Raw genomic sequence first — 22661 nt, 5'->3', positions numbered from 1 at the left:
ACAAGCCACGCTTAATCGAGTACGCCGAGCGGTATGCATACCACGTGACTCGTGCCATTACTTTTATGGAACCCGATTCGAGCGGTTCTATTCGTACCATGCGAAGCCAATTGATGGAAGGGACGAGAATGGTCAAATCAAAGGAATAACACGATTTATTATTATTTACAATGATCAGGGTGAAGGAAAGGGGATACAGAGCAGAAGCTTCATCGATCTTAACTAAAGCCCAGACACAGGGCCCACTCACGCACATGGGGAGAAGAAGAGAAGAAGTTCGCGCGCCAAACGCGCTTTGCCGTCGGTCGCTCTGGGGCAGCTCGCCCGGCGTGGCTCGGATGTTCACTGCACGTATGCAGGAGAAGGCAGGCAGGAGGAAATCGCGCGTCTGTGGCCCGGCACGGGTCATCCTCTCGAGCGCTCGATTAATACAGCACAGAGCGCAGGGCACGGGGCACGGGGAAAGTTCATGTACAATCTTGATCACCGCAATTCAATGCACTCGTTCTGCGGCGCGTTCTCGTGCGTGCTCAAGCTCTACTCAACTCCACTCACTCTCACAGGGAACTTGAACTCGTCTCACAGGGAACTGTAACTCAGCACTTGAACTCACGATACTCTCCGGCTCTGACTCACGTGCACACGACTCTGACTGAGAACTGAGGACTGAGGTGGGGGGGGGGGGGGGGGCTCGGAGCAGGGTTATATGGCTCCGCCCCGGCCCTACTCGAATGTTCCAAAACCCCACCTCTCATCGTCGTGGTTAGCCACTCCCCTCGAGCCCTGATTGACGGCTCGTGCTTACCGGCCACTCTCTCTTGCAGCGTGTCCCTTCAGCCTCGCCAGACTTGTTCAGGCCTGTCACGTGGCATGCTAGCGCCAAAAGAACCGCCCAACTCACGGACCTGCTCAACGCAAAATTAAACACAGGATAGGACTACGCTTACATTCACTAAGAAATAACTGAAATATCGCGAGGCTTCATGTTGTGGTGCATCTACCTACGAGGGGGAATTATCCTTTATTCCAAAACCACAACAATATATTTGATTTGCAGCAGTTTGGCACATTATTACCTCTGCAACCAAAGGTGGATGGAGGTTATGTTTTCACCCCATCTGTCTGTTTGTCTGTCCGTTTGTCTGTCCGTATGTGAACAGGATCTCAGAAAGTTGTGGACAGATCCGGACGAAATTTGGCAGAGAGATAGTGTACATGGCAAGGACGAAATGATTAGATTTTGGTGAAGATCCAGATTCGGATCTGGTTTGTAGAATTTTTATGTGATTCTTCACCATTGGGAGATAGGGCCAAAACCTACATATAGCAGGATATCTCCAAAAGTTATGGACGGATTTGGAAGAAACTTGGTGGAGAGGTTTTGTGTGTGACAAGGACTAATCGATTCGATTTTGGTGAATATCTGAATATGTATTCGGATGCGATAATTATTTAATTTTTAAGTGATTCTTCACCATTGAGAGATCGGGCAAAAAGCGATATATAACATGATATTTAAAAACGTTATGGACGAGTTTTGACTAAACTTGGTGGACCGGTTGGTTAGGTTACAAGAACAAGCCGATTAGATTTTGGTTCAGGTCCGAATCCAGATCTGGCCTATCAGTGGGTTACAAAACATAAACTATTCAGCCTGGCGGAGGCATGCGCTCTACCGAGTGCCGTTCTAGTGTATACATGGGCTAAGGCTTTTAATATAGCTGACACACACACATACAAGGACATACTGACGAGACAAATACTTAACACAGCCACTGAGCTTGGGGGAAGTGCCGTCACTACCGCCACTTCCTGGGATACTCTGGGTACGAGCGACGTCATAAAAATGGCGCCGCTTTTCTCACCATACTCAGCGGGGCATTTACTCGAGAGGAATTTCCTCCTCCCCATGGATGCCAACCCCAAAAGGGATTGTCCATGCCCCATCCTTTTCAAGCACGGAAGCAGCAAGTCTTTGGTATGACCTGAACCAGTCCAAACCGGATGGGTGTTTTTTAGGAAACACCATCTCCTTACTGGTTGGCCGTTGGTTCCCTACGGGAGTTCATCCGTCCTTTGCCAGGTGTTGTTTTTAGTCCTGGCAGGTCGTCACAGTCACCATCACCACTAGCAAAGCCAACGAGGGATGTCGGTTTAGTTGCCGCCAACCCGACCATGCGGCAGGTAGCACTGGGTTACATGTTACCAGTGGCAGTCACAAAGGACTGACCTGACCCCCCCCCCCCCCCACCTTCCAAGCACAACTACGTCTCACTTGTTCTTCTAGAATCCGAAACCTGATTGCTCTCCCCAATTTAAAGCTGATGCCCATCTCCATTCCTTTGTCCTACTTGTCACTCATCTGTGGATGGAATTCACTCTCTGAATGCTGACTCATGCACTCCCTCCTGTCCTGTAGGACTTCCGCCCGTCTTCACCTCCTGCTTTTTCCCAACACACCCTTCTCTCTTCTATAACTTTAGACCCTGTTCAGTCTGTGAACCTAGAAATAACTTTATATTTTATGTATACGAGTGAATATGCATTATTTGTTTGAAGAGCATGGGTTGAAGATGGTGAGCAGGAGGTGGGGTTTCTTTACCAAGAAGGAAAATGTTTGGACGGAATGAATGTATTTTTGCAGATTCTCTTTGTGGCTTTTCAAATGGAAGGTTACACACACGGAACCAATATGGCTGTCTTGTTTTTCATCCTGGTGCTGTATGGCTGGTCCATCATACCTCTCATGTATCTCCTTAGCAACATTTTTACAGAGCCGTCAATGGCCTTTGTTGGTTTGTCCATCATCAACATTCTTACAGGGACGGCTACCTTTCTTATCGTGTTCATCCTGAGCAGCGTTGGTATGTACAACAATTGTTTGTCTGATTTTTCAAATGGTCAAGGAACTGCCTGCTCTTTTCTTGCTCAGACCCAACTTTAGATTATTCCTCTATTCATCTACATAATATGAGTGCAGAAGCTGTGAGGAGAGGAAGTTTATTGAGAAAAAAAAATTGATAAAAGGAATGGAAAATGGAAGTATTGGGAGAAGATGGGACCTTTAAAAAAAGGGATTAAAGGGAAAATAAATTGGAAGATAAAAGTGGGAAAGGGAAAGTTTGGAGGAATGGAAATGCCATTTATATTGCTTATGTCATGTGTAAATGTCTCATTACCCTGCACTCGAGAAGCGAAAACAGGGTTAGACATTCGGTTGCGTGCGTACGTGTGGCGTGTGCCTGCATTTTAAAAATTCATTTTCTCAGCAACCGTTGGTCCATTTGACACGAAATATAACCATAGGAGCGCCTCCGCCTGTAGAAGTTTTATTCATAACCATCCGAAAGCACCCGGCATTGCCCGGGTTCTTTTTGAATGAATTTACTACTATAATTCAGCTTTTACTCACGGGCATAGAAGATTGACTACTATAATTCAGCTCAGCTTTTAATTGCGAAATGGGCCCAGCCCGGCCGATGCGGCCTCGACCGGCCTCGCCACCAAGCCTATAACCTTCCCGGGGCCCGTCCCGACATTTTTTGTATTGGAGGTTTCCTCCTATCTTTCACCGTTCAGGAGATTAGCTTGCGCAGACAAACAAACAAACAAACAAAAACTTTCTTTTATATATATAGATTATGACTTCATAGGTCAAGTGGTACGCACGCCATCTTGGAAAAACGTCACGCCTCTATATCTCCGAAAACGCTCAATGGAAAAAAATTTAACCAAGGCTCATTGTCAAGTACTCCCCATGGGGAATAAGACATGTTAATGATGATGTCATCGGTACCTTCATTATGACGTCATAATTCGACAAGTACAACACTTGATGTGATCAGTATGAATTTTTTTTTTCTCTCCAACTGTTGTTCTGATGGACACGAAATTTTCACCAAAGGAGTGCCTCCTCCTGTGGAATATTTTAATGATAATTATGGTGAAATAGGTCATGTGTTACAGACGCCATCTTGTAAAAAGCAAAAAACGTTGCACCTCTATATCTCCAAAACAGCTCCATGGAAATATTTAAACGTGGCTCATTGTAAAGAACTCTGCACGGAGATTAAGTGTTGTTAACGATGACATCGTTGGTGCTTTATTATATGACGTCATAATTCGACAGGGACAACACTTAGTCTGATGAGTTTGAAATTTCTTGAGTTTATATCAGCGAATATAAATTTATGATGTCATCGCTCTCATGGTCTGGCACCCATATTGGATCAAAGAAAAAAAAACCCTTCAAAAACAGAAGAGTTGGCCCACACCAAGTTGCTCACACCAAGTTCTTTGAATACCATATAGTTGTAAGAGTTAACTGTAAGTTCATAGAGTTTGCCAGTGAAGTTCCATTGCATAGTATTCGATCGAATGAGTTTGCTTTTGCTCATTGTTTTCCGGAATCTCAGATCTCGACCTCAAGCATACGGCCAGCATTCTGGACTGGATATTTCTCTTGTTGCCCAACTACAGCGTGGGACAAGCAGTCAACAACATCTACCAAAACTACAAGTTCTTGGAAATTTGCACTCAGAATATTGATACTGAACTTTACTGCAAGATGCAGGGTAAGCATGACCAACTGTTCAACTTTAACGCTTGACAAGTTTGGATGGACAACACTTAAAGTTTCTTTCAAAAACATTAAGTAATACATCTCAAATAGCCATCAAATCCTATTCAGCTCAAACCTGAAAGTGACAAATGAGTTATATTTACCATATAGTTTTGTTTATTGAAGTTATTTACTCATTTGTGGTTGCATCATGCATCATACATTCATTCCATTCCACTGCATTATTTTTTATTGTCCACGTGAAACATTTTGGTTTTAGTTTCTTGCCCCTTTTCCTCTGTCGAATCCTAATACACTAAATATTAAAACACAAGAACATTCACTGCAAGATTTATGTTGGAAACCTTACAGGCTAATTTATTTCCCAGTCTAAATACGAAAAGTTTATGACAAGTCAGATTCAAAATGTCATATCTCTAAATTATCAAGTTTGACTTGTTATTTTTTTTAGCTTGAAATTTGGTTTGTAAATAAATGGTTGACTTACAGAAATGGAATTTGTAATTTTCACAAAATTCCCACTTCAAAACATGTTACTGGCAATGATCACACATGTAATGAAAGAGGTCATGGAACATGATACCCCTCACAGTCTCACAGTATTCAAGTGCTTAACATATTTGTGCATTGTTTTTGTGCTATTTATTTTCATGAATAAGGGTTATTAAGAACATAAAATAAAGTATTATTTTCCTGCATCTTACTATAATTCACCAAATGTCCGTCCGTCTGTCTGTCCGTCCGTTCGAAGGTACCGCAAAAACGGCTGAACCGATCGCAACGATATTTTGGGTGGGTAATCCTGGGATCTCCTGGAGTAAAATAGGCTATATTGTTTTTCCAATTTCAGCTTTGGCCTCCAGCATTTTCAGGTTTGGACTCCCGCATAACATTATTTTCCCGGGTGCCGCACAAATGGCTGCACCGATCGGCTGCACCGATCAGACTCGGTGACCTCGGACAAAGACCTTTTATAAGGACATGGGTTGAATCCCTGCTTGAGAGAATGCCAACCCCCACCCCGCTATCACAGCCCATCTCTCCAACTCACAATCCCATGAGATATGCGGAAAGGATGCCCCAAAACCAATTATCTTCTTTTTGATTCATATATAAACATCATTAAAAGTAAATAATGACATCAGCCAAAGTTCAAACGACATGGGTTTAATCTCTAAATGAGAGAATTCCACATAGCTATTTTGGTGGTGTATAAGCTAACAGATCGCTGTCTCCATCGATCTTGCCAAGGCCGTATCACATATCGGCTCAAAATCCTTTTAACTGTTGACTTGGTAGTTTTTACAATGAAGGAAACATTACCAATGTTGTTAAAAGTTTATTTTGTGATTAATTTGTGATTGGAGTAATGTTGTTTGGAATGAAAAAAGCGATATCAAGTTCAAGTGAATGACGACATGCCGTGATGGTTTCTACTTTCTGAACGTGAACTTCGCGGATCGCCATATGCAGATTCGCCATGGACCCACGATCGATGTTTCTATATGTGAACGTACCCGTTTGTTTGCGAACGGGTACGTTTTTCATGGAAGTCCTTCACTAACCTACTGTCCATGTCTGATGTGTGACTGAAGGTGCTACACTGCTACAGGAATGTGGAATTTATTGGTTTCATGCTTTAGCATTCGTCGTATCTGCATTGCCTGTTTGCTTCTGGCCTCCCACCCGTGTGTAGCACGGGTATCTCACTAGTTAATAGAAAATAGATTTTATTTTCTTGAGGTATTATTATTTTATATGCAGCCTGTGGCTGCTGGTTGCATCATGGCTGGGAGTGTGGCTGTGCTGCTGATGCAGTTGCCCCTGTTGTCAGTAAGCGGATATTCATTTTGCCAACCTCAGAAGGATGACGGGCTGAGTCAACCCAGCTGGTGTTGATTAACGGCATGACAAGTGCTCATACTCAATACCCTAAAATCTTAAGCTAGCCATCTTAACCGTTAAGCCAACACCAGGCTTATTTTCCCTGAAAGCCCCCTGATCCTCTGGGAGGCCCCCGATACAAAATCGAAAGATCTAAGACAGAGCGATCCTGCGAACCAAAGAGTAGAAGGGCTGTATTGGGTTTCAGAGCAATTGGTTGGTAAATAATGGACGAGTGGGGATCTGAAGGTTCAGGGGGTAACCCCCCACCTCTGGGGGCCCACATGATCCAGAATCGAACAATCTATGCCTGAGCAATTGTGCAAGCCATGGCGTAGAATGGCTGTGTCAGGTTTCAGAGCAATATGTTGGTAAATAAAGGATGAGTCGGGATCGGAAGTTTGGGGGGGGGGGCATTCCCCCCCACCTCTCCTCTGGGAGCCCCTATGATCTTAAATCGAAAAATTGAAGCGCGAGCGATTGTGCGGGCTACGATATTGTACTCATGTGTCAAGTTTCATAACAATCAGCCAGGTGATTAGGTAGGCGTAGCAAAAATTGCAAAATGTTAACGGACGGACGACCAGACAGACGGACAGACATCCAGACATCACGATGCATTTTATAAGTTCACCTCTTCGAGAATGGAGACTAGATGACCTAAAACAGCTTTCTTTTGTACACCAATCTAAGTGGCATTGCTGTCATTAACAATAAACAATGGATGATTGTGACAACAATGATGATGTTGTCTTCCAGGCTTTGTATACCAAAGGAGCTACATTGCATGGGGGGCATATGGTGTGGGCCGGTACCTGACATTCATGGCTGCTGAAGGATTGATCTTCTGCATTATTGTGATCTTTTTTGAGTACAACTCACCAAGCCATTATGTCTCCACCATCTCAAGGATTCTCCGCAACCTTTTTAATGTAAATTGCATGTTTTGTACCATGCATCTTCGATTATGATGAACCCCGGAGAGTGAAACTGCCAGAACAGCACTTCCGGAAGTCTTCTTGCATTTAAATGGGTGTTCTGGGTCATGCATTTGGACCAGTCTTAGTATATCAATAACACAAAATTGATCCGTCATCTTTCTTGTTTAAGTTCATGGAATATAGTTTAATTGAACTGTCCTGTTTCCATCAATTACCTTCTTTCATTGCCCACTAACAGTTATCTCTTATACTACCAGTAACCTTCACCTAAGTCAAACCTCAGCTCCACTGTCCTACTTTTTCATCACCTCCCTCTACCGTTAACCTCCCCAAGTAAAGTTTGGTTAAAGCTTCTGACTTCAATTGTTAACTGCTTAAATTGTCTTCCTCGAATCCAGCAGTCCACAACTGAAAAACCTGAAGATCACAGAAGAGAAGAGGCAATTGAAGAGGTTGAAAAAGAGAGAGACCGTATTCTCAATACTTCCTTTTCTCAGCTGCCCGATTGTCTAGTTCTCCGTGATCTCTACAAGGTGTTACATGATTGCTGATTTCACATCACTAGGAATGCCTCATTGTTAGATCATTCGAATGCTTCAATTCGAACATACCCGCCCCCCCCCCCCCCCCCCACATTTTTGACGAGTATATACTTTATAGACGTACTCACATTATAAAGGTACAGCACTGTATATACCTTATAGACGATGTAACATTCTAATTAGTACATACGGTCAAATGTTTTGTGGCCCCGCCCCCATCAGGCTGATTGACAGTTGTCGTCCTGCCACCACTCCCCTTGGCACTTCATTGCCCAATTAGTCTGGAGGCATATCCCCAAAAGTGGCCTAGAAAAGGTGGTAGGGGTACACTCATGTTACAAGCTGGCAACAATGTTTTTCTGAAAGCCCAGACCTCTAGGAACCCAAAAAGTCTTGTTGCCAGCTTGGGAAATGGTTTGGACCAGATTTGTGGCCATTTTTCAAAATGGCCGCCTACATTTTTGGTGTTTTCTAATATTTGAGCTCTAGAACTTATATCTGGCTGTCTTAAAGGTCTCTAGGGTTATGACCTTATAACATATAGTCATACAACAATCCTCACCCAAATTGGGGTGCATGGCATATCTATAAGTGGTTTTATTGAGGCAAAAAGGCAAAAATATGCCTGAAAAACGCCTTCATTTTGATTTTTCCAAATCACTAAATTGCATACTGTGAAGTTGTTCTTTGGTCAATTTCTTTCAAAATAGTTTTAAAATTTGCCCAGATCCCTCCTCTTCATTAGCAAATCTTCAGGAATATACCCAAGTTCTCAGAAAATATGTTTTATGCATGATCAGCTACCCCTACCCCCTAAATCACAAAACGTGCCAATTTTCAATATTTCCAGATTCCAACCAATATCATTGTTGTATGACTTTTTCTCATCATGATAGGTCCAAATTAACTTACTCTATGTGATTAGGTGTTAATAAAAATTGAATTTCACACTTTAGTGAAAATCCAAGATGGCTGCCAAATGGCCATAGAATATTTGGTGGCGCGAGACCATAAGACTGCAATTTCATTCAGAGGCACTTCTAAAATGTTCCATTTATACTAAATATATGAGGCACTACTATTCTATAGGTCACATGTATGTGAAAGAGTCTTGATGAGTTGAAGATGTATTATTTTAGAGGGGGACTTTATGTAAAATTTATGTTTTATAACATTTGAATTTCAGGAAAGTAGTGTGGATTTGGAAGTGCCTTGTTTGCGGAGTATATTAGTTCCAACATAGCTGACAAACAAGGCACTTACATAAATGAAGACATAGAAGATTGTAAAATATAAGCTATATTATTTAATGTAAAACAAAAATAAACATACATAACTTGTATACATAATGCAAACATTATTATGTTACACTGATCCAAACAATACAAACGTCAATGCAATGCTTGCACCTTTAAACTAAACAAATATTTGGCACTGAATTAACAAAGTCATACCCAACAAGCTAATCTGGCTATTCATACATAAGTGACAGAATGTGGGATACAGTCATATCATAGACTAGTAATACATTGGTGGAACAGAGCTGAAGCAAGACTAGTTACATTATGTCAAATACAGCCTAACTAAAGACGAGTAACACTATTTGAATGCAGTCAAATCATGGACGTGTAATGCTATGTGGAATACAGTAGCATAATAGACTATTGACATTATGTCATATTGAGCTTAGTAAATCAAAGACTAGTAGAACCAAATACTCCAAATACTAAACTTAGTCTAGTAATACTTTGTGAAATACAACTGAATCATAGATTGGTTACATTACGTCAAATACAGCCAGCATAGTAACAATATGACATTATGGAATATACTCAAGTTTCCATGCATGTCGTCTAATCACTATCAGAGTCATTGAGGGGGTTCCTGCATAAGTCTGCACATTTGCATGCCAATTTGCACTTTTGTGTGCTTTCCTTCACTCCGAAGTCCCCTTCATTGAAACCTGCCAACACCTCAGGCGCAGTGTGCCCCAGCTGATTCATATCTGCCAGGAACACACTGCCCCATCGCAGGTAGTTTGGCCGGTCGAAGGCTCCGAACCAGTGGAGCATCTCGCGAAAAGTGGTCAGGAACAATTCCCACTTGGCATCTCTGATGGCACGGGTGAACCTCAGGAGGATGCTCACAAGATGCATGTATTGCCGCCAATATACAAATGTGGCATTTGCCTCGTGTTCCCTGTCCATGTCTTCTATTAGGGCACTGACCTGGTAGGCCTTGGGCACCAGACGCCTCAGAGCACTGTAGATGGCCTCATCGTCTGCCTGCTGGAAAGCTCTCGAAAGGTCCTCTGATACCTGATTGATTTCTGCATCAATCTGTACTTCATTTTCATTCAGCCAATGTAGGATCTTCTGCCACAGAATTCGCCATAATGCCTCAAACACAAGCTTGTGGGCACGGATTGTGCGGTTCCATTGTTTCCCGTTGAGGATGTTCTGTGCAGTGTTCTCGCCATACACACCACTTTCTACCAGAATGTCCTTCAAGCCGGAATCTGCCATGTACTGTCCAATAACCTTGGTGAAATTCATTTGAATATGGAAACCACCAAGCATCACCACTAGGTTTTTGCATTTGTCTGGTTTGGCCCACTGCAACATCTTGGCTTTACAGTACAGTTGCTCATCAAAGGTAAGTACTGTATACGTTTGCCCTAGTGCAGCAGTCATCCTTTGGCAGTTTTGAATCACTGTCCAGATGGTGTCAAACTCATGTGCAGGCTCATTGATTATATCGGCATAGGCCCTACTGTAGTCTTTGCTGGATTCACATCAGACACACGCTGGTTAAATGCTGTCCAGCCTGGAACATGCTGGTCCTCGGTGTGAGACTGACGTGCAAGGAGCCATGACACATCTATGGCCATAGCCTCAGAGATAACCTGGGCATCCGATTCCATATACCAATCAGCTTTCACAGCTACTGGAAATGTTGCTTCGGGTTTCTGGGTGCCCATGCCTGAAGGTTGAATCTCATTGAAATGCTCTGGCACAGTTACAGATCTACTACTGCTTGACTTGACATCAGGTGCAATGGTCTTTTCGCCAGGTATGCTTCTTCGAAAGGCAGCAGACTGTGAGGCATGAAAGGAGCCTTGACCGTCAAGGGTCTCCTCTATGATGTCAATGTTATCATTAGCATATCTGATGTATCCTTGGTAGGTAGCTTGTGCAAAATTCAGGGGTAATATTGTGTTGTTTTGCTCAACATATCTGGCCAAGACAGAGTTTGCAAGGGCAGTGTCAGCTCTTCTTACAGTTTCATAACTAACACCATGTCCTGCAGCATGCATTAGTTGCACCAAGTCCTTGGACCTTGTTGCTTGGTGAACAGTGAGAGCTAGCCCTAGTTGCTTTGGTGTCTGCTTTCTGCCACCAGATGCCAAACATACTATGTCCTGTGCTATGCTCAAAATCCTTTTGCTTTCTCCATCATCATCACCTTCGGAGGTCCCTTCAGAATCTTCAAATATGCTGTCACAATCACACAGCAGGCGTAGGAAAATGTAAAGGCTTTCAGGAACCACCTTCTGTGCACTTTCAGTATTGATGTCTCCAATATCTGAGTGTCCTGGCATTGTCTTGATGTCATTTCTCATTTTGACTGCCACTCTGTAAAGCCAACTCAAGAGTTCCTTGTCCTTTGTTTCGGCTGAGAAAGATGGAATGTGCTGGGAGGTTTCATCAGAATCTTGTATCTCACTTTGTTCTAGCTCATCTGCCATCTCTGCTAAGTTCTGAACAACAATACCTGTTTGAATTAGTGGGAAGACTAGAAGTGAATCCTGTTGATTCATGGACTGTACAAAATCTGCCCTATCTCCTAATACCCTTTTGACTTTGTTCTTGAATGCTTTGTAACTCTGTCGGTCACATTGCTCCACACAGACACTGAAGTCTCTTCTCATCATGTAACAGTATTGGTGCCAGATGGTTTTCATGGTATAGATGTCTCCTCCAGACAGCCCAGCATCCACCTCCTCGATCATTTTGTTGAAACAAACATCTGGTGGATATTCTGGGCCTTCTTCTACCACAGTTGACTCAGACTTCCTCCTGAAGGTTACATAACAAGGAAGGTGGTACTTCCCTTCAGCAGCTATTAGGTCACTTATTCCTGCCAACCGGCATCTCATAATCTTGTTCTTTTGAGCATCATTTAGTATTCTGTCTGAGGTCTCTAAAGTGGCTACATTCCTCAATTGCTTTCCTGCCTTATCCTCCTGACAGAAAATACATTTGTCCCAGGACACTGAAGCAACTGATGCTCTAGAAGAGGGGCGAATGCATGTAGATGGTTGGTCACACGAGTCCTTTGCTTCCTTTTCATGCCGATTTTTCAGTCTCTCAATATGGTTGGCATGTGTAAACTTTGAATAACAGCCCCTGTGCCATACTATGTGTTCTTTTTCATCATCAAGGTCAATACTCTGTATTCTGTCAAGTGTTGAGATGTACTCATGGTCATGGTATTTCTGTCTCGTAATCACACAGTCTTTAAAGCGTTCGAGACCAACATCTGTGGGCTTGGTTGTCTTTTCATTTTTTCTGTTGCCTTGGCAAATGAGGCATGTGCTCCAGTCGATGTCCAGTGCAACTGATTCTCTCTTCCGTCTCCCGCCTATCACAGCTACAGGTTCCATCTTCATTCATATCTGGAAAGAGACAAAGACTATGTCTACCACAACACTGAAAGCTATTTACAGCACATGCAACAAGCAATATGTTATAGTACATTGTTAACACAACAATTATGTTAAAATGATGATTCGGGCAGGACCTGAGGAAGGATACAAAGGAAAGCATCATTATTGCAATATATTATGTCTCAAAAATGTGTTGGTATCAAATGGTAGACTGCATTACCTTAACTTAACGTCATAATGTGAAATATTATATTTTATTGGCCATTTGGCAGCCATCTTGGATTTTCACTAAAGTGTGAAATTCAATTTTTATTAACACCTAATCACATAGAGTAAGTTAATTTGGACCTATCATGATGAGAAAAAGTCATACAACAATGATATTGGTTGGAATCTGGAAATATTGAAAATTGGCACGTTTTGTGATTTAGGGGGTAGGGGTAGCTGATCATGCATAAAACATATTTTCTGAGAACTTGGGTATATTCCTGAAGATTTGCTAATGAAGAGGAGGGATCTGGGCAAATTTTAAAACTATTTTGAAAGAAATTGACCAAAGAACAACTTCACAGTATGCAATTTAGTGATTTGGAAAAATCAAAATGAAGGCGTTTTTCAGGCATATTTTTGCCTTTTTGCTTCAATAAAACCACTTATAGATATGCCATGCACCCCAATTTGGGTGAGGATTGTTGTATGACTATATGTTATAAGGTCATAATCCTAGAGACCTTTAAGACAGCCAGATATAAGTTCTAGAGCTCAAATATTAGAAAACACCAAAAATGTAGGCGGCCATTTTGAAAAATGGCCACAAATCTGGTCCAAACCATTTCCCAAGCTGGCAACAAGACTTTTTGGGTTCCTAGAGGTCTGGGCTTTCAGAAAAACATTGTTGCCAGCTTGTAACATGAGTGTACCCCTACTGTCACATTTCCTGGAAGTGCCTCCAGACTAAATGTTTAAATATGCAGTTACCTCAACTTTTCATGAAATTATTTCAAGTTATGAAACATTTGAGGTGTCATGGACGTTCCCACTGTAAAATGCAGTCGATTCGCGTTTGAACAAAGTACTGAGCTTACCCCATTTTTGAGTTAGTCTGAAAAGAAGAATTACAAACGGGCAATTTTTGTTCTGTCAATTTTGAAGTTCAGCGATGCCATCCAAACGTTTAACCAATTTCTGTGCTGCTGTCGCAGATTTGTCACAAGATGAAAATTCTTTTTTTATTTTTCAAACGACAAATAAAAAAATGTAACCTTTTAAATGAAAAAATTGAAAAAAAAAAAAAAGATGCATTACACAAAGGGTTAATGAGTGTTATTTGATGTGAAATCCTCCACAGATGACTTTTATAGGTTTACAAGTTTGTATCTTGGTAGATTTTATTATTTGAAGAATTGTGTGTAATTCATGATATATCGTCAATTCAATTTTAAATTTGATATCAGATTTCAAATTGGTCACTATTTACGCGATTATACTATTTATTTATGCTATTATTTACGCGGTCATTTCAAAGCCACTTCAAAATAATTTTCCCAGAAAATATCGCCCCCCCCCCCCCCCCACCCACTTTTCAATAGCGATCAGGGAAAAGTTAAGTCTCACCCTCAAAGACCACCTCAAAGGTTCATTGAATCGTTTTATATATATAAAAAAATCTATTTACAGCGCAAACTATCATAATGGGCACATTATTGATAGGAGAGACGAGTCATGCTGCCTGCCCGACATCATAGCTCGCTCCACTGATAGTCTCAAGAATCAGTCCTTATATATCTTCATGTCCTCAAACAGGGGGAAGGGATATTCGCATTGACTGCCTGAACCTGAGGGCAGCAAGTTGCTTGATACAATGGAAGTCTGTTTCCCCACATGTTTGCACGGAAAGATATGCAGATTGCAAAACAATAATCAGAGTGAGGTTGCATTTCAAGTAAATTAACTTTCAAAAATTAACAATGATCAATTTGACCTCTAGATGAGTCACAAAGGGTGTGCAAGCCTTTCAAAATACAGTAGTTGGTATTGTCTGAAATGCAGATGAGATCAATAGGACATGTAGATTACCAGATACCATTCTTAATGACAGACATTTTGGCACCAATCATGTCCCAAAGCACAATATATTACATGGTACAAATGAATCATATTATGTAACATCGTACAGATTAATTAATCATTGGGAATACATAATCCCAACACTATATTTCAAAGCACCATACAGTCACGTGAAAAAGTAAGTACACCCCATGTAAAGTTTTGACTTTTTCAACATATTTCCACATACAGCTATTTGATCTTCATTTCAACAATATTGATAGATAAAGGTGATATAATATAACAAATGTCATGAAACATTTACATTTTGTAGTCCATTGTATAATTTAAATAAACATAAATGCAAATTTCGCATGTGGAAAAAGTAAGTACACCCTGACATTTATCACTACTTCAAATACCTAAAATTAGAATCATGTGCACCAGCTCAGGTACAAATGATTAGAACATCGTTGGAGAGGATCTTGGAGGAACCTGTCTTATTTAAACCTCAGACATTTAGTTTGGTTTGCTCTTTGTTGTTGAAGTGTGCAGCGTCACCATACCTAGATCAAAAGAGCTCTCTGAGGGCTTCAGAAAGAAGGTTATAGATGCCTACGAGTCTGGGAAGGGATTTAAAAAGATCTCCAAAAAATTTGAAATCAATCATTCGACTGTCCGGAAGATCATCTGCAAGTGGAGAAGATTCCAAACAACTGCCAACTTGTTCAGGCCAGGCCGCCCCAGCAAGTTCAGCCCGAGAGCAGACCGCAAGATGCTGAAAGAAGTCTCGAAGAACCCCAGAATGTCATCACGGGACCTACAGGTAGCTCTTGCCACTGTTGGTGTCAAAGTGCACGAGTCTACCATAAGAAAGAGGCTGCACAAATTTGATCTCCATGGGAGGTGTGCCAGGAGGAAAGCTTTGCTGTCCAGAAAGAACATCAGGGCAAGACTAAAGTTTGCCAATGAACACCTAGGCAAAGACCAGCACTTCTGGAACAATGTGCTCTGGACAGATGAGTCAAAGGTAGAGCTATTTGGCCACAGTACCAGAAGACATGTTTGGCGAAAACCAAAGACAGCATTTGACCACAAGATCCTGATAGCAACTGTAAAACATGGTGGTGGATATAATTTGGTTTGGGGCAGCTTTGCTGCATCAGGGCCTGGGCAGCTCACCATCATAGAATCCACTATGAATTCTTCATTGTACCAGAGGGTGCTTGAGGATAATGTGAAGCCATCTGTTGGAAAGTTGAAGCTCAACTGAAGGTGGACCTTGCAACATGACAATGACCCTAAACATACCAGTAAATCCACCAAGAAATGGCTGAAAAGAAAGAAATGGAGGGTTCTGGAATGGCCAAGTCAAAGCCCGGATCTAAATCCCATCAAGATGTTGTGGGAGGATTTGAAACGAGCTGTGCATGCAAGAAACCCCTCAAACCTCGCACAGCTGAAAGAATTCTGCATGGAGGAGTGGGCAAAAATTTCTCCCAGTCGATGTCAGAGACTGAATGAATATGAATGAATGATCGTTTTAAGACCATTTTCCCCGCTAGAGCAGGGGTTAGCCTTGCGGGCCCCATGACAATCATGGTTCCCTGTTTGAGGCAATGTTTTTACGGCCGGATGCCCTTCCTGACGCCAACCCTTGGTCGCCTCTTACGATGTGCAGGGATACGGTGTACCTATTTTAAATCGGGATACACACTGGGATCATTCATCCCAGCAAGCTGGTACTCAATTTGCCGACCTCGGAAGGATGACAGGCTGAGTCAACCCCCCTGGCGTTAATTCAGCGATCGATCGGGATTTGAACCCAGGATCCTAGGATCCCAAGCCGGCACCCTAACCACTAAGCCAACACCAGGCTTCGATGTCAGAGACTGTTAAGACAGTTATAAGAAACGCCTACTTGAGGTAGTTTCTGCCAAAGGGGGCAATACCACCTATTAGAGCCAAGGGTGTACTTACTTTTTCCACATGCGAAATTTGCATTTATGTTTATTTAAATTACTAGGGCGTGCCCGCACGTACGTGCTTGCCCGTACGTGCTTGCCCGTACGTGCGTGCAAAAAAACATGCGTGCAAACAACAACAACAAAAAAAAACTTTGAAACCACGTGGCAGTAACGACCACAGAACCCCCCCCTCTATTTACATGAAATGGTTTGGTCCATTCGCAAAGCCAAAGCGAACGGCTTGCACGTGGCAGTAACGACCACAGAACCCCCCCCTCTATTTACATGAAATGGTTTGGTCCATTCGCAAAGCCAAAGCGAACGGCTTGCACGTGGCAGTAACGACCACAGAACCCCCCCCTCTATTTACATGAAATGGTTTGGTCCATTCGCAAAGCCAAAGCGAACGGCTTGCGAGTACGGTGACCATACCTTGGGAACCACTTGTCCGATTAATTTCAAACCTTGAAAAGGCACATCCTCGGGTCCCCAGCAATATACCTGGCAAGTTTCAAGTATATCGGACCGGTAGTTGTCGAGAAACAGCGGTCGCATACATACATACAGACAGACAGACACACACACACACAGAGATTTCTGGAATTATAGATAGATACAATGGACTACAAAATGTAAATGTTTCATGATATTTGTTATATTATATCACCTTTATCTATCAATATTGTTGAAATGAAGATCAAATAGCTGTACGTATGTTGAAATATGTTGAAAAAGTCAAAACTTTACATGGGGTGTACTTACTTTTTCACGTGACTGTATATCTAACTATATCACCCTATTCATAAAGAAAAAAAATACAGTACCTTTATTAAAAACTACACCAAATTGATTTACCATTGCTTGGTTTGTAAGGAACCATGACGAGAGGTGGTCTGACATTCCCTCTGTAAGAGTTACTCTATCCCGAGAAATGAATTTAAAACAAGAAATTCAGTCAGAATGCCAGCGATGATTCGCCTACTCTCTCTCTCCTTCTCAGAGAACACCGTAGAATAATTATTTTGTTTATAATTTCTCCCACACCCCTGATTACATGCATTGTTCAATACGTCTATTTTGTGTGTCATGTGCCCAGAAGATGAAGATACTAATACGATGGCACCGCATACAAAATAATATATTTGAAATATACTTCACTTTCAGGTTTATCCAGGAGATCCACCGGTGGTCGCAGTAGCTGGACTTTCTTTGGGAATCTCAGGTGGTGAGTGTTTCGGCCTTTTAGGTTTCAATGGCGCAGGTAAGACGACTACATTCAAAATGCTCACAGGAGATGTGAAGCCAAGTGCTGGAGATGCCTTCTTGCAGGGATACAGTATTCACTCCGACTGGAAGCAGGTACGTGTGGCCAGCTTGCTTCCACTTGAAGTGAGCACACAAACATTCCCCATATCGCTTTTTCAGAAAAGAAAATGTCATTTTGTATAGTTTCTTCTGCTCCATGATAACCAACGTTTCTTCTTCAGCTACCTCATCATATGCCTCAAAACATAGAACATCTCACAATCACTAAATCACTCAGTGATAATATCAATATTATCAGAGCTCGTGATGGTCTTAGGTAGAGGATTAAACTGTTCTTATCTCATTTGCGTTCATGTTGATGATTTTGTGATGTGACTTTCAGGCACGTCACATGATTGGGTACTGTCCCCAGTTTGATGCTCTTTTTGACCACATGACTGCTCGGGAAACCCTTTATTTCTATGCTGGCCTGAGAGGTCTCGGTAAGCAAGATGCTTTCGAGCAAGTGGAAGGGGCTTTACATGATCTTCTCCTCATACCACATGCCAACAAGCTCGTCCACACATACAGGTTGGGATGCATATGCACATGAGGAAATGTGAATTGGATGTGAGGGAAAGGGCTGAGGGTATAAATAAAAATAAGAATGAAAAAGGAAGAGAGTGCAAAACGTCCTTGGCTATTTTTGTCTCCCCGGCAATTTTCAGAGCGGCCTCAGAGTCAACGATTTTTGGCAGTTCACTCAGGCTGCTTGGCAGGGGCTGGTCTTTGATATCCCCTGGACCTGATATTAAAGTGTTCCTGGAATCCCTCCTCAGAAACCTGCTCTCTCTCATATGTACAGATTCATCCCATCGCAATTTCAGTTACATTCCCATATTCCCACCCATGGTACAATGACTCCTGCAGGTGAGGCAGTTACCATAAAACAACTTGCCTTCTCTTCCTGGAAGGCTAATCCAACCGAAGACAACCTCAGATAATTATGCAAAGCCTTCACCAAGTGTGTACTCATGTCCACTCTCAGGAGAACCAGAAAACAACATCTGTCCAACTTCAAGTTTGAACTTTCAAACGTGCACCCTTCCTCTAATACCTAGTAGCACCTTGCCAAGTCTGTCTCTGGAGTATGCTCCCCCTCCATCCCTTCCCTCTCTTCAAATGGCACCACAGCCACCTCTGCTCATGAGAAGGCCGAATTCCTCAATTCTGTATTTGCTTCCAAATCCTGTGTCTCCTACCCCTCACTCTCTGCACCCACCCGACCTATTTGTACCCAACTGCTACTGGACTCTGTCTCTTTTTCTCATGTGAATGTGCAGATGTTTCTGGCAACCTTCAATTCTGATTCTGCAATTGGTCCAAATGACATCAGCCTACATGTCCTAAAATCATGCTCTGTTGCTCTTGCGCGTCCTCTTTTTGCTCTGTTCACCCTATCATCTGCCCACGGTCATCTTCCATCTGCTTGGAAGTCAGCTGACATCACTGCATTGCACAAAATGGTGCAAAAACAGATCCGCTTAACTTCAGATCTATTGTGTTGTTTTCGATAATCAGTAAGTTCATGGAATCCATCATAATAGTTTCCATCAAAGCCTTCCTCTTCTCCAATGGCCTCTCATATCATCAATTCGGATTCAGATCCAGACATTCTACCCTGGTTATGCTACTTATGCTCTTTGCTACTTATGCTACTATGCCAGGGCGAGAACTCTTCCAACATTATATGGAGGCCCTCAACCTCAGACGTGAGACCAGGGCTGTCTCTCTAGACATATCTCGAGCATTTGATAAAGTCTTGCATGCCGTGTTGATCTCCAAACTCTCTGCCTATGGCATCCAAGGCCACTTCCCCACAGTGGCTTATTGACCTCCTCCATTGTCCTAGCCAATGAGTGACTCTCAACATGATCCTCTCATCTCATCTCCCTGTGCAGGCTGGTGCTACTCTCCCCTCTGGGCTGGTAGCTCCTGCCTCAGACCTTGTTCAATCAAGGCCCTCAAAACCATTGGTGTATTTTGGATCTATCATTTTGTAGCAGAGTCTTTGGATCTATAATTTTCACATTGTAGACAGGCCAATGATTTTACCGTTTTCTACTGCCTCCTTTCTGGCCTTGCATGCTCTGCCTCTGCCCTTTCTGTGCTCACCCACCCCAAAGGTTTCTGCAGGGTGCACGTGGTGTTCCTCCTGGTGAAAGTCCAGATTCACTACTCACCTCTACCCTTTATTCCCGCCTGTGGAACCAACTTCCTCAGTCTCTTCAATCTCATTCTTCTTCTCCAGAGCTTCAAGACAAGCTGTTCACCACCTACCCCCATAGCCATGATCTTTTCTACCCCATCAATCAATTCTACATTTTCTTTGCCACATCCTTCAGGTTTTCCATTTACTCTTCCACTTCTGTGATTGAGAGTTTGCAGCTATGTCTTGTTCGCACTGCCTGTGTCCTCCCTTTGCTCTCATTCTTCCCCATGTAACCTTATTCCTCCAAGTCTCCTGTTTGTTCTGCTACTGTCATGATCCATTCTGTGTTATAGCCCCATTCATGAACCTCAACACTATACACAAAAAAGGGTGTGGGCAAGGGGAGGCTGGAGGTGAAATTATTTGGAGGTTCACAAGGCCAAAGATCTCCACAGATATAGCTACTGTATTTAGGCAGATTACTTTCTTTTAAAATAGAAACACAAAATAAACAGAATAACTTGGTCACAGGATTGTTTTTTTCTATATTTGACCTTCAGCTTGAAGAACCGTTATGCAGCCAGTTAAATGCAAGAACTTGTGAGGTTTTCAGTGCTGAAAGTGTTGCTGTTTTGCTCTCTTACCTGTGGTTCTTCTTGTTTCTGGTAGTGGTGGAACCAAACGCAAGCTGAGCACTGCAGTTGCTCTCATTGGTCACCCTCCGGTCGTGGTCCTGGATGAACCATCCACAGGCATGGATCCTATAGCCAGACACCGACTTTGGAATGTGCTGGGCCTTGCGCGACTCTCTGGTCAGGCTGTGGTTCTCACTTCACACAGGTTAACTTCTATTAATTTTCATTTGATCTCATTGATAGACTATCTCCTTTATTGTGCCTGTACCCTGTTTTATTGCACTGGCCATTTGGCATCTCCCACGACAGCATGGAGGAGTGTGAAGCTCTGTGTACTCGTCTTGCCATCATGGTAAATGGACGATTTCAATGCCTGGGTAGTACACAACAATTGAAGAACACCTATGGCAGTGGGTATACCTTGCTGACTAAACTGCGCTCAGCTGTAGCAGTTCACGATTTGCCAGAGGATGACGCTGACGCACAGCATGCAAGATTCAAGGCTTTCATAAAGTCCATCTTTCCAGGTTGTTTTTTTTACACTAGTCAATATTTATTTGCATTGTTTTCCTTCATGCTCTTCTTTCATTCAATTCCTTTAATTTACCCAATTGTTTCTATTTCACATTAGTTGTTCTGTTGTCTTCATGTCAATTTGTGTTTTTTATTTTTATCGATCAACACAGAGTAGGTGAAATTCACTGTGATATATATTCTGATTTTATGTGTGTTAATGTATATATATATATATATATACTGTATATATATATATATATATATATATATATATATATATATATATATATATATATATATATATATATATATATATATATATATACATATATATATATATATATATATTTATATATATATATATATATATATATATATATAGTTGTGGATCTGGGGGTCAGCGCTCCCCTTATCAAGGGGGGGGGGGGGTTAATTCTCTTGTCCTTTAAGCTGGCCGTCCCCCCAGTCCTTTAGAAGATATCGCGCTCCTTCCGGTCGGAAGCAGGGCGATACTCCTGCCCGAGCCACGGACAAGATGGAATATTGCCGAGCGGTTTAGCAATCCGAAGCTCGAGCCGTTAGCGGCAGTCTAATCCCGATTCTAAGCGGTTCCTATATCGTGCCACAAGTATTCAATGGAGAAATCACTAAAACGACCGGATGAGAGGAAACCTAAAGAATAAGAAGGAAGAACACAGGTTTATTAACTATGTACAATACTAAAGAGGAAACGAAAGGGAATGTACAGTGAAGAAGAAGAAGCAGATACACAGGGCAAACCTTATACAGTCTTATATTATCACTCCCAGGACAGAACAAACACACTTACACGAATGGGGAATAGCAGGAAGAAAGGTCCAGCCGATCAGCGTGGGCACCGGTCCGGTTCTCGTCCACGCTCACTCTGGCTCACGTTTCTGGTGCCGCGGCGAAACTCCGGCAGGCAGCGCGGTTGGTATGTTCATTATTGAATGCCAGCGGACCGTCTCTCTCCAACTCTGCCAAGCAGTCTCTTTCTCCAGCTCTGACACATCGCGCCAACCCTCTCTCCTCTCGGCTGCCACGAACCACCACGCTCTGCTCTGCCCGAAGCCATGAAGCACCAACTCACTTCTCTCTCTGCGACCCTGCCACTCTGCTCGGCTCTCCTCGAAGCAGTCCCACACGAGCGCTTATATTGGCCGATCGCGTATTAAGCCGCGGTTCATCTGGATACGCCCACCGAGGCGCTGGCCTCGGCCCTGGTTGGGTGATGAGGGCTCCTTGGCTCCACCCTTAACAAGGATCCGCCTCGCTCGATAGCTCCTCCCCCCTCTTCTCCAGACTTGACCGCATGCTTAATGGCGTCTTGTGCAGCAAAACGCGGCCAAGAAAAAGGCAGGGGAGGGCAGGAAAATGAGCAACCCCGACTGTAGGTGTTAA

The 22661-nt window shown here is 42.7% G+C and overlaps 1 protein-coding gene across 6 annotated transcripts in view; it reads left to right on the top strand.

Annotated features, from left to right (window-relative positions):
* The window catches only part of LOC137433952 (phospholipid-transporting ATPase ABCA3-like), a 180493-nt gene that overhangs the window by 144376 nt on the left and 13456 nt on the right, over positions 1 to 22661 (top strand). For 2 of the 6 annotated variants that reach the window (XM_068126461.2, XM_068126464.2), the window contains 9 exons: positions 2645 to 2864; positions 4416 to 4574; positions 7226 to 7398; positions 7806 to 7940; positions 17796 to 17990; positions 18280 to 18467; positions 20063 to 20281; positions 20758 to 20928; positions 21033 to 21250. In XM_068126461.2, coding sequence (XP_067982562.2) covers positions 2645 to 2864; positions 4416 to 4574; positions 7226 to 7398; positions 7806 to 7940; positions 17796 to 17990; positions 18280 to 18467; positions 20063 to 20281; positions 20758 to 20928; positions 21033 to 21250 — 1678 coding nt within the window. Of the gene's footprint in view, positions 1 to 2644; positions 2865 to 4415; positions 4575 to 7225; positions 7399 to 7805; positions 7941 to 17795; positions 17991 to 18279; positions 18468 to 20062; positions 20282 to 20757; positions 20929 to 21032; positions 21251 to 22661 lie in introns of those variants that run through there. The other 4 variants (XM_068126462.2, XM_078785900.1, XM_068126463.2 and 1 more) reach the window with 4 other exon arrangements.

This window comes from Myxine glutinosa, chromosome 10 (genome assembly GCF_964187855.1).
Source record: "Myxine glutinosa chromosome 10, kmMyxGlut1.1, whole genome shotgun sequence".
NCBI lineage: Eukaryota > Metazoa > Chordata > Myxini > Myxiniformes > Myxinidae > Myxine > Myxine glutinosa.
This window is presented reverse-complemented; position numbering and strand designations above follow the sequence as displayed.